This window comes from Phlebotomus papatasi, chromosome 3 (assembly GCF_024763615.1).
Source record: "Phlebotomus papatasi isolate M1 chromosome 3, Ppap_2.1, whole genome shotgun sequence".
Taxonomy (NCBI): Eukaryota; Metazoa; Arthropoda; class Insecta; order Diptera; family Psychodidae; genus Phlebotomus; species Phlebotomus papatasi.
Genome location: NC_077224.1, coordinates 15,786,582 through 15,799,398, shown reverse-complemented (window position 1 = coordinate 15,799,398; position 12,817 = coordinate 15,786,582). Strand labels below are relative to the sequence as shown.

Sequence of the window (12,817 nt, the reverse complement as noted above, 5' to 3'; positions counted from 1 at the left end):
ACTTGTATTTGCACCCAATATTTATCAGTCTAATTTAAGCCGGCTTTTTCCAAATTATAAGCAAAAAAAATTCATTTACTAGCTATCTGCCCCGATCTCCCCTATAAGATCTATTGTGTACTAAATCACAAGTATTAAAATTTTCTTGTTTAATCAAGAATAATTGTGTGAATGAATAAAAAAATTCCATAGAACACATTTAAGCGAGATTATTTCCCCTAGTGGTTTGTTTCTGAGGTGAAATCCCCCTTTCGTCTTTTATATTTCCCCAGAGAGTGTCTTGGCTAAAATAAAAATCCAATTAAATAACTTCGACACATAAAATTGTGGGTTGAAATATTTATTTACATTTTTGATCGTCCTCGTGGAAAGGCCGTGAAAACTCTCTGCATATTCGTGGAAACTTATGGCCGAGGCTTCCAATGAAAAATGCAAAGGGGAAGTCTTTCACCTGAACAATTTTTTTTAGCACATGACAGTTCTCAAGTGTTTCTATATCAGAGGTGTGCAAAAACCGTTGAAACCGAATTAACGTCAAAATAAGTTTGTTATAGTAGCGTTTTGACCATTGACGTACATGTTTTATTTTGACGTTTATTCGGTTTCAACGGTTCTTGCACGCCTCTGTTCTATATAATCAACTTGCCTTTGTGTCACTTACCTTGTCGTATTTTCTTGTGTCCTGTCATAATTATTTGGTAGTCTTAGAATACGACGAGGACTAAGAAAAACAGTCAAGACCGGAACCAACACATAGAAAAGTCTATAATGTAGAAGCACTTGAGATCAGTCTTGGGCAAAAAATGTTCAGAAGAAGATTTTCTCTCTCTAGATTGAGGTAACAGGTCCAGCCAATATGACTTAATATCAGACCGCTCTGTATTGAGTAAAAGTTTTTTGACTATAACTAAAAACTGTTAACTGTGCAAATAGTAGGTTTCTTTAAAAAATTTTATAAAATATTTCTTGTTTATTATGACAGATTATAACGCTTGATTCTGTTAAAATCTGTTTGTTATATTTTCCAAAAGTGTGTCTCGGCTATAATAGAAAGTCATTTGCTTATTATGACCGATTGCAGGATAAGATATAGATAGAAAAGGTTTTCAAACGAAATGCGTATAATAAAACATCTTGGTTTTTTAACGATTATTTAAATCGGTTCATAACAGCTGATTCTGAAAAGGACATTTGCGAAAATATTGCAATAATTAAATGTTTTGAAGAAAATTTTATCAGTCTAAATTATGCGAAGATTTGCAGACGTTAAGCTCACTTGTACTAAAGGTTTCTACACATTGAGGGCAATTTTCAATGAAAACTGTCATTTTGACAGAATTTTGACAGGCGGTTTTCTCCAATAAAGCAATTCTTAGACGCAAATTGCTCCCAATGTGTACAGATTTTAAGACTGAAAATGAAAGAACGATATTAGAACGGATTTATTGTTTAAAAAATAGGGTCTTGTTTTCGAATGATTTCGATATTCGAAAGCATATTGTCGCTTCTACCATTTAATGTCGTAACTTTTTAACGTTTGTCTGATTCTTATAATTTTCAAAGTCTGAACAATTTTCTCTGTAATTTATTTCTTATAAAATAGATATACTTTTAGTAAAATTTTGAATTATATTTTACAAGAAGTCTGAAAATGTCTATTTTTTTTGTCCACTTAATATAAAAATTTAAAATATTGCAAATATTTTTGTTTTATAATGATGCCTGATACGACATTTGCGTAATGTATTTTATCTGATACAACCACAGTATTTCAGTAAAAAAAATTGTTCGATCAAAAGTGTCTGTGCTAAAATTAAGACACTATTTTTTTCTAGATTTAATTATTATGCATTTTCCTGTAGATTTGTCTAAAATCAAATTTAATTACTTTATGGTTGAATAATTTACAATTTATGTGAGATGGTAAGTTCTCTTTGAAGTAGAGATATCGAAATGACTGAATGAAATCAAAAGTAATTATATTGCAGAGGAGTTCCATTCTATATAATAATTTGTTTAAACTTCATTGAATATATCCATGGAAATGGAAATAATGTGAATTGTATGTGCGGTTACTTTTATTTTTTTTATTTATTCCTTCTCACTCTTGCAGTGTCTCAATGGTGTAAAATTTACACACTGAAATGATTGTTGTCTGTCAATTAAATCCAATTTAGCGTCTTCCTGTTTTTCTAAAAATACTTTTTATTACACTTGAGCGCGACTTAATGGAGAAATTCCCATGTGGTTTTTCAAATAGTCACTTGAGAAATATGTGACTCACGCAATTGTCACACCAAAACCACTTTGTCAATTTCAATCGATTGGGGTTAATTTGCACGAGGATAGTCGGCGACTAGAGAGATTATTCTGGGGCGACCGACGTGGTATTTTCCATGGAAAAGAACCATCGAGTGTTGGAAAAATATTGCATCACTGATGTGTTTTATTTTTATGGTTGAGAAATATGCGAGATTTTTTTTATAGGACACTTTTTTTGTAGTAGATGTTCTGGGGCTATAATTTGACCAATTTTGCTTCCTTGTGGCTTTTATAAGTTGTGTGTCTCTTTGTTAGAATGGTCTTTGTATGTTAAAGAGGATTTTTAGTATCGTTGGATTTATTATTTGTCTAAGTCATTCTACGCATTTCTAATTTGAATTTGATGAATTGACAGCAAGAGGATATGATTGAGAATGCTAATTTTAGGTGTCTATAAATTGAGAGAAGAAAAAGTCAGTAGTAAGCTTGTTTGAGCTTACGGAAGCTGTGATTTTTTGAGTAAAAAATCATTTAACTTAAAAACATACCGGTTTGTTACCGAAATTTCGAAAATCTGTCATCCTTCAAAATAGTGTAGAAGCAAGCTTATAGTCCTTAGTCCGTATCCGAGTATAGCGTACTACATTCGATGAAACTATTTCCCAAAAAAATCGAATTTTAAAATGAATTAGTTAGAAAATGCGGTAAGGAATTAATGAGGAAGGGAGCAGTTTTACACAGCCGAAGATTTTTTCAAAACTCTTTCGAGAACGATACTCAAAATAGGTAAAACGGTCTTCAGACTAGAGGTTTAGCCTAGTTCCCTTAAGATTCAAAACCCTAAACAGCGAGCAATTTGATTGCTTTTTGAGATGCAAATTGGTCACTTATCTTTAATAATCCAATTCTAATTGAAGTTTAGTCAAAAAATTCGGATTGATAAGAAATTAGAACAGTTAAGCCATATGGCTAAGTTTTAGGTCTGAAGCCCGTATAAGGATCTTAAGAATTTTACCTAATTACATAGGAGCAACCTAAAGTTCTGAAATATTTTTAATGCCAATAATATTTTAAGATGTTTATTTAAGTGCTGAACACAAAGTATTGCGATCAAATTTGTAATTTCGAACAATGCGAAATCCCAAACAAACTACTTTAAAGTTTGGGCAAGTGTCCTAAAACGGCCCAGTAACGCAAATTCGGTGTTTGTACAGCAGTACGACAAGTAGTACTCTGTATAGTACTTGCCTTATGGAAATTTTAATGACCGTGACACAAGACGTTCCAGGAACTTTGTTCGGGGTTGAGTGGTGAAAATGCTGTGGGGAATTCGCAATTTTTGAATTTTAAAATAACGACATTTTTTTAATTTCAACTGACCAACGGTTTTTTACCGGTTTTAACCGTATTTTTAATAATAAATCTAAAATATATACTAAAATTAAATTTATTTGCATTTAAATTTATAAAATACAATTAATTAATTTAATTACAAATTTTTATGTTATTTATATCGTACTTTCGCGATTTTAGTGGCATTTTGAGCATTTTTGGGTTTTTTTTTAATTTTTCATTACATAATTAGATAGAAAATTGTGTACATTTTAAATCCGGTTTTATCTTAAAAAGGTTTATACTGAACATTTTCCTTAATTTTAAATTTTCATAAATATTTTTTGCTGATTTTCTTAAAAAGATTATTAAAGAATGGCGTTTCATTCATTCTAGTGATAAAAATTAAATGATAATTAGGCACAAAAAACTATTTCTTTCAATAATAATTAACTATTGATTGATATTTTATTAAAAAAAAGTGTTCTTGTATTAATCCATGCAAAGTGTCACATTTGTGAAAAATCTGAGTCAAATCTCCAGAAATATTATGTGTAATACTGGTATTTTCTAAGAATAAGAGTGGCGTATCGCGCTAGAATAACATGTTTTGCATCAAAGATTCATTTTTTTCTCAAATATAGAAACTGTTTTTTGTTATGTTTTAGAAAGTTGTATAATATAAAATTATTTACATTTAAACGCAAAAACAACGTAGGGAAAGACAGAAAATATGTCCAGGAAATGACATTTCTGTATCTCAATTAATGACGGCAATTAAGTTACTTATAGAAATAAAAACAAAAAAATAAATATTTTAGTACGACAGTTATGTGTTAAATATGAGCAGTCCAATCTAAATACTTGTAAAAAGTTCCACTTGAAATATTAATTATTAAAATACGATAGAAGTATAATGTTTTAGGGTTGCCATCTCAATATACCCAAATGCAAAATGTGCTACTTAAATCGTGAAAGTGCGAATACCATACAAAATCGAGAAAATTTGAAAAATTTATTAAAATTAATTAGAAATTATGTTTTCTGCCGATGTTTTCCTAACCGCTTATGTCCGTCCTTCTCGTCATTTGACGTAAGTTTATAGTTGCTGGCTCTCAATAAGTGTTAACTCGGTGCACTCCAGTTTTTCTGTAACGATTATACAAAATAGTTTTAAAAATCCCATATGAAAATATTTTCTTATTAAAAGTAAATAACGAAAAAACTATCAAATAAATTATTTTTAACATTTTAAAGACGATTGGGTCACCCGTGTGACCCGTAGATAAAATATTTTTTCCTGACTACCTAAAGTTATTTCTTTTTAATGTTTGTGCCCTTTTTTCGCTATTTCTTAACTTTACTCTTCAAAAGTTAAAATGAAAGGAGGGGAGTGAATGGGTAAAATCAGAGGCATGACATTTCCTATGTTTCCCATATGTTTCTAGCGCGCCGAAAAAAATTTTGGGTTTATTAGCTGTTTTCTGTCAATGTAGAATGAATTAGCAAAAAATATAAATCCAAAATAAAAGCCAACTTAATATCGAATAGGCAACCGAAAACCCCAAATTGGCAACCTACGTAGTTTTGGAGATATCTCGTGAAATGTGTACGAAATCAGGGAAAAATTTACACTAAAATCGGTCGTATTTTTCAGAGCTAATGTCACGGGTAAAATTATTTGTATTCAGTTGTTAGTGAATGGATTTTGTTTCATTAGAATTTATTTTATAAAATTTTACTATGTAAAAAATTAAGAAAAAAGCTTACATTTGAGATAAGGTGCAGGTGACTGCACTTTTTGATAAATATTAAAAAATCAACAATTTTTAATAATAAACGACATTGAAGATCTTCAATCTAAGGGTAAGATGCATGAGATCTATAAGATCACCTGTAACTCATCCGATTGGGCTGAAATTTTACTATGTTGTAGCTGATGTCAAGACCTTTTCAGAACGTACCCCATAGCAAAATTCCGCAAAAATTCCAATGGAAAAGTTGCGTCCAAATGGCTAAATTCCCTGGAATTTGACGCTAAAATTCCACTAAGTTTTCCTATGGAATATAAAGCCGGAAATTCCATGGAAATCATAGTGCTCCATGGAATTTACTAGTACGACATGCTGGAATTCCAGCGTTAAATTCCGCGGTATTCCGCGGAAGATTTATATGGAAACTCACACGTGAAACGTCCGCGGGATAAGCTGGAAAAAACATATGGAAATTTCCACTATCTTTCCATAGTGTTTTATATGGATTTTTCCATTAGTTTTCTCAAATGTCAAACAAATAAAATGGTGTTGCGACAACTTTTAGAATTTGTTTCCAAACCTTCCGCAAACATTTCTAGTGATTCGTGTGGCAATTATAATATAATTAATTATGCGATGCTGCGTTTCGTGTAGATAATAATGAAGTGATTACATTAAATAGGTCGCCAACCTAAAATAATGATGTTTTTATGTTAATTAATATATATTTTAGGAAAAAAATTTTTTTTTAATAAAATATTTTTTTATTGCTCAAAGTGTCAATTCGTTATTGCTGGTTTATAAAAACATATTATAATCCTCGTAATCTTTGCCGTTTCTATAAAATTCGGAAGTAAAATCATGAGGTGCATGTGACAGCTTCATTTTTTCTCCATTTTATTTTGGTGGAAAAATCCACATAAATTCCACGAGCATTTCCATGGATGTATTCTATAGCAAAAATCCAGCATAAATCCATTAAATTTTCCTTGGAACCTATTATGGAAAATTCCTATGGAATTTGTTAAGGAAAAATAGTGGAAAATTCCAAGGAATTTTTCGTTTGTTATTCCTATTCCGCTTTCTTTTGCAATGGGGTATCTATGTTTCAGTCTACGTCAAGCATTTACCTAGGCTCACAGTTTTAAATTTTGAAATATTCATATTTTGGCGGCCTTTATTTTTTAGTCTTAATTATTTGAGACCTAAATGAAATATCTCAGTAATAATTAAAAATGGCGAAGACTTTTATTTTAAATATTTATTTACTTTTACATAATTGAAAAGATATAAACGAAAAATTCATATATTTATATTCTTTATTTTTTAATCTTTGCGACAACAGTTTTTCAGATCCTCAAATAATTTGCTGTTATAAGCAAAAACGTTACTTTTCTTTTTCTTTGTTTGTTAGACCACATCTTCTAACAATAGTGCTGTCTTTTTGTGATGGTTTTAATATTGGAAGCGCACCGTAGTTCTGTATTCATGAGAGTATCATATTTTTTAAAGTTGTAGGAATTTAGAATATTTTTTACAAATGTCCAGCTATTTGCTATATTTAAGCTCAAAATTGAGCAATTTTCAAATTACTTTTTTTATATTCCAATTTTTTTAAGCAAAACCCTTTTGTGAATAGAAAGTTACTACGCTCATATACATTATATTTTTCATTAGAGTGACAATTATCATTCATTGGTATCGTCAGAAAAATTTCTTGATTTTTTAGGTTATTTTTGTCCCTATCATGTAGAGGTAAAAAATGCACCGAATCAGACTGTTAGATTTTACAAGGTTAGATGTAAAACGTGTCACTGATTTTGATTATCGGTTTCATTTTCATTGTTCATTTTCGGTCAGTAAAAAGTATTTCGTCCTTAAAGGGTTAAATATAACACGCAGATCCACAAGGATTGAGGAAATACGATTATTTCATCCTTAATTACGATCTGAAACCCTAGAAAAGATACTTCCGGACAGAAAGTGTTTGAGAAATGAAAACATGTTGCCCAAAATTACCCTAAAAAAAATTAAAGAAAAAATCCTATCAAAGAAATCCTTTTTAAACCCAATACACTTATCCATGGAGATTGAGGAAATTCTCACACCTTATTATAAATTGAATGTGGGGCCCAAAAAAGGCTTCCGGATGGAAAATGAATTAGAATGAGGTTAGAGCTTCCTAATGCAAACTTTTTTTCATCTACTGCCCAGATATTTTTTTTCTTATTAAACAGCACTACTAACTTGAATTTGGGACTCTTCAAGAATATTTTATAAAAAAAATTGCCTTGGGAGCCCCAAAAACCAAAGGACGCTCACTAAGCGTCACTTTTATATTTCAGTGTTTTTAAGACCTAAAAAATGAAAAACTCTACAGAATTGCAATCAAATTATCACGTACCTGTACTGCTCTCTGGAATCCTGCTGGTCAATTGCTTGAAAAAACACTAATTTAGCATTTTTCACTAATAAAAAAATCACAACTCTGAGGATTCAGCCATCTGACAGACGAATCCGGAACAAAGTTCCAGGAACGTCTTGTGTCACGCTGTACAAATTTTCCATAAGACAAGTACTATACAGAGTCCTACACGTCGTACTACTGTACAAACACCGAACTTTTGGTGGTGAATGTGGGGAAAATACCGTAGCGCCGCCGCATTGGTGGCCACCGCACAGAATTAAATTAGTTTTTGATGGTGACCACCACGCTCTGAAGAAATTGGGGGGTCGCCACCGTCAAAATTTTTCGAACCCAAAACTCTTTCGTTACTGGGGGGTTCCGGTCAAAATTTCGAAAGCCAAAAAGTCTCTAACGCCAAAATTTCGAAGAAAAAAAAAAAACAAATCCTGAATAACCAAAATCCTGAAAAGTCAAAATTACCAAAAACGAAAATCTTGAAAAGCCAGAAACCTGAAAGCCACAATCCCGAATTCTCAAAGGTTACTTCGGGAAATTATTCCACACAATATCCTCAATCCTCATTATCCTATGTTTCAGAATTTTGACCATTCGGGGGTTTTTTTTACGTTCGGGATTTTGTCTTTTAGGACTTTGGCTATCACCACTTAAAAATTGCTTGCGTTTGCAAGACGGGCAGCATGGATTTTTATGCCTCCGGTACACCTTTTAGATCGGTAAAATTTCGTGAAATCAAAAATTTGGCATTTTTTTTATAAATTAGACAGAATTGAATTTAATTTGGTGTGATGTTGAAAAGAAGAGAATGGATGGAGAAAAGAATTTTTATGAAATTCTAAAATAGATAGCGGATTCATATTCAAAAAATCCAAATTATTTAGAAACTATTCACCAGTGCATCAATTTTGGAAAATAAGTACACAGTAAAAAATTGTGTGAGAAATAATGTTGTGTATGGGAAAAGTTGTGTAATGTCACAAGCATTTTGGTTGTAAATTGTAAAATTACTATCATATTTGTAGTACGATACTAACATAATGCTAGTAAAATTAAGTTTGTGTAATGAAATTTGTGTATTGGAAAATTTGTGTGAGAACTGTCAAAATTTCATTGTTTACTATTGCAATTTTTCGAAGATTTTAGACATTTTTCGCTTTTTTAACCGCCTAATTGTCTTCTAGAGTCATTCATTGGATTCTTAAAATGTGCCTCAGTCGTGAAAAATGAGGAATAATTATGTAATAACAGAAAACAGAGGAATCAACATGTAAATTAGAAAAATTAACGATGCAATTCTTGGCCATTTGCTTAAGAGAATTAAGCAAGTTCGTGGCGCAGCCGGAAAACGCGAGACCATCAACGCAGAGGTTATGGGTTCAAGTCTAGACCCTCTTTTCATGTTTTTTTTTTCTTTTCTTGTTCTTTTTTTCTCTTTTTTTCTTTGTTTAATACAGAGACTTTTCACAGATAATACACATAAACCGAACAAAATTACTCTACAATCAAAATTATAGACAGGAAGCCATTTTATAAAATTGACAATACACAACTTTGCCAATACACAACATTTCCAATACACAAACCTTACAACCATAATGTTCGTGCAAAAATTACCAACCGCTATGGTTGTAAATTTTTTTACTGTGTAGGTAATAATTGTTATCTTGTGCAAGGAAAATATTTCAAAAATAGGACTAAAAATTTCGATATTTTTTATTTTCTAAATTTCTTGTTCGAATTCTAAGAAACTTACGACATTAAAGAAGGTCTATGGAGGCTATCTATAGAAAAAAAAATTGAGCCGCTATCTTTTTTACCTTGGAAGATATTGAATTTTGAATTTTTCGAATTGTGACTTTTTGCCCCAGTCTCCCCTACACTCTAGAATTGCATAATTGCTAAATTATTACTAGAGTATCAATGTCTGAACTGCCAAATTGGCTTGTCCGGAATTCTGTATTGTTCTGAATTCCAAATTTAACCCAAAACATTTCTTTTTATCTTACGTAGCGAATTTCGCCTTTCTAATTTGAAGATGGGAAGGTGTTTCGGGTTGTGGCGAAGTGTTGTGGTATACGCGACAAATAGTACAGGCCATGACTAAACATCTGATTAACCACTTTTGCCTGGCTACGCCCACGAACTTGATCTTAGGGATGCCCAATGCATAAAAGTATGAGCATTAGCTCGATCAAAGATCATTAAGTTCCCTGTAACATAACAATAGCTGTGACTATTCAATGAATCGCAATTAAAAGTTCCAAGTAAAACAGCACGTGTCTCTAAGTGCATAGTAAAGCTTAAGACATCACATTCAGAGAGAAAGAGAGTTGAAAGAAAATATTTCTATTTTTTTTTTTTACTTCATCTTTACGACAGATGGAAACGATGTTGTGAATTTTCTTTTATAAATTTTAACACATCCTGGCTTGTCTTTCTAAAATGTCTTATCTCGCAAAAATACACCAATCACGTAATAACGATGTGAGAAAGTGTTGGCGAGTGGGGCTAGAGAGCAAAAGAAAAACATATATAGTGAGATTGGAATAAAAGAAAAAATATGAAAATTTCTTATATATTTTTTAACCGCGCCATTTCAATGTCATTGAGCAAGTTTGTGGTGCTCCGAAGGAGTGCTAAATAGAATGAAGTAAAACAAAAAAAAAAAAAAACCTCTGAAGCTTTTTCGCGCCAGAATTATACGGTTTAGGAGGGGTAGTTGTAAAGCGGATGAAAATATTTTTCTATAAATAATATTTTGGTGGATTTTCATTCAAAAACTCTCTCTACTCATCTATCCTACTCTAAACAAATGTTTTCTCTCTTTGATTTTTTTTCTGCAGAAATGGCTCGCGATTCAGCGGTGGGTAGAGATCGGGTTCTTGTGATGCCCAGTGCGGGTGGAACTATACCGCTGGATGGTGTTGCAAGTCAACCACAGACTCCAGATGACATTAATCAGCAAATTTTGGAGGTAAGAAAAAGAATAATAATCTCTATGTCAAATTTGTTTTAAGATTATACTATGGGGAGGATATGATTGTTCTTTTATTCACTATACTTCGCACCGTTTCTATCTAATCTTCAACACTCGTCACGCTTCATCCGGAAACGATGATGATTTTGCTCTGGGGCGGACTTTGTTTATTCTCTTGTCTCACCACTCTCTGCGTGTCTGTTTTTCAAGATAAGAATTAATGTCTCACTTGATTATTTTGACGAACTTTCAGAACATACGCCGTGATAATTTTGTTCAACTTGAAGTTCCCCTTTTCAATTTTGGAATTATTCTAAATTGTACTTGTTTTCAAAAGAGATAGAGTAGTAATATTCTTAACAGTTTCATGTTGTAAGTTTTTCCAATTAGGATCAACTTTAAGAAAAGAGAACAAAACAGTTTCATATAATTCTTCGTAATTTAAAAGCCGTTCTTTCAAGATTGTCAGAAGCCTTTTTAAAAAGGAAAGAGATTTCGAAAAAATACTCATTTTCTAAGGACCAGATGGGTTAGTTTAAATCCCGGAAATAAGGAGGTTCTTTCATACATAATCAACTTGTATAACGAGCCAGGATGAGTTATTCAAAGATCGCCCACGGACAAACTGGAACGAATCTCCAAACTCTATTCAAACTCTTTCTAAAATTCACGAGAGCTATTGTATATGCGTTGCTTGCAAGAATTATAGTCTAAAGCAAAAATTGCTTTCCTGCGAAAAACCTCATATGAAATTGGAACAATATGATAAAAAAAATCAAAGCAAAGGCATTTTGATTTCTTGTTAAGCAAAAAAAAAAAGAAATTTTGTCAGTTCTTTTTCGAATTTCGAAAAATGTCGCATATGTCAACAATGTCAATCTTCACGGAAATACATTCATTTCTGTTTCATTATAATTTCCCAATCAATCAGAAAATTTTATAGCAAGTTTTAAGCGTGATATAGTAACAAGATGCCAGAAAATTAATTCGAATAGTCGAAATTCAATTTTAGCCGAGACACTTTTAGATGAATCTAGATGAGCAGCTGCTATGACCAGATAGAATGATTTTTTTAAGAACTTAAGAATAATGCGAGGAATTCTTTCAAAATGTAATGGGTGCAAACACAAGTAGATTTTGATTCTCCAATAGTGTCTTGGATAAAAAACAATGGAATTTCACAAAAAGTCGTTGATGTTCGAAAAATTCAAATTCAATTTCGAATTTTTACACTAAATTTTCGAACCAGATGAGGAAAATTTATAGAATATTGCACTAAAAAGCTTACAAACGAGTTACTCAGTGATTATGGAGTGACTAAATAATGGTACAGAAACAATAAACGTCGTTGGTTTATGTTTTTCCGCATAACAAAGAGAATACCAGTGCATTTTGACACTTGAGCACTTCGAAATTCGAATATGATGTACTTCAACCACCTTGCGGAATTATCAAGAAGTAAGAAAATCTCTTTTTCGATTTTTTCAAGGTCTACTTGTGAATGATAAAATTATATCTAAATTTCACTTGATCCTTCAGTTGGTTCAAAATTCGTTCTGTTACATATTCTAAAATTCTTTACAAATTTGATCTTTTTGAAATTTCTCCACTACTGGTAAAAACAAAAGGATCAAAGTGATCCAAATTCGATCCTTTTGCAAATGATGGATCAAATTAACATGTTCTATTATGATAAATGTGCATTCAAAGTTTGGAATTTGATCCCTCCTGTGCAAAATAAATTCCAAGCCCTGTTATTTTTCATAATTTTGCATTTTCGGAAAACATGATATACGTCATACTCTTAGCATTTAGAAATAGAGTTTGAAAAATTCGTAGATCTATTTGAAAATTCAAAAAAGATACATCCTTACTTCTTGATAATTCCGCAAGGTGGCTGAATTACATCCTATTCGAATTTCTAAATGCTCAAGTGTCAAAATGTGTCAGATTTGTTATGCGGAAAAGCACTAAGTAACAACGCTTTTACTACTTATGTCCCATTATTTAGTCACTTCATAATCCCTGAGTAATTTTTTTGTAAGCTTTTTAATATGATATGCTTAA

At 31.6% G+C, this 12,817-nt stretch overlaps 1 protein-coding gene across 12 annotated transcripts in view; it reads left to right on the top strand.

The window, feature by feature from the left end:
* Positions 1-12,817, top strand: part of LOC129807839 (histone deacetylase 4) — a 134,084-nt gene that overhangs the window by 83,930 nt on the left and 37,337 nt on the right. For all 12 annotated transcript variants that reach the window (XM_055857401.1, XM_055857402.1, XM_055857400.1 and 9 more), the window contains one exon: positions 10,617-10,747. In XM_055857401.1, the coding sequence (XP_055713376.1) occupies positions 10,617-10,747 (131 nt within the window). The remainder of the gene's footprint in view (positions 1-10,616; positions 10,748-12,817) is intronic.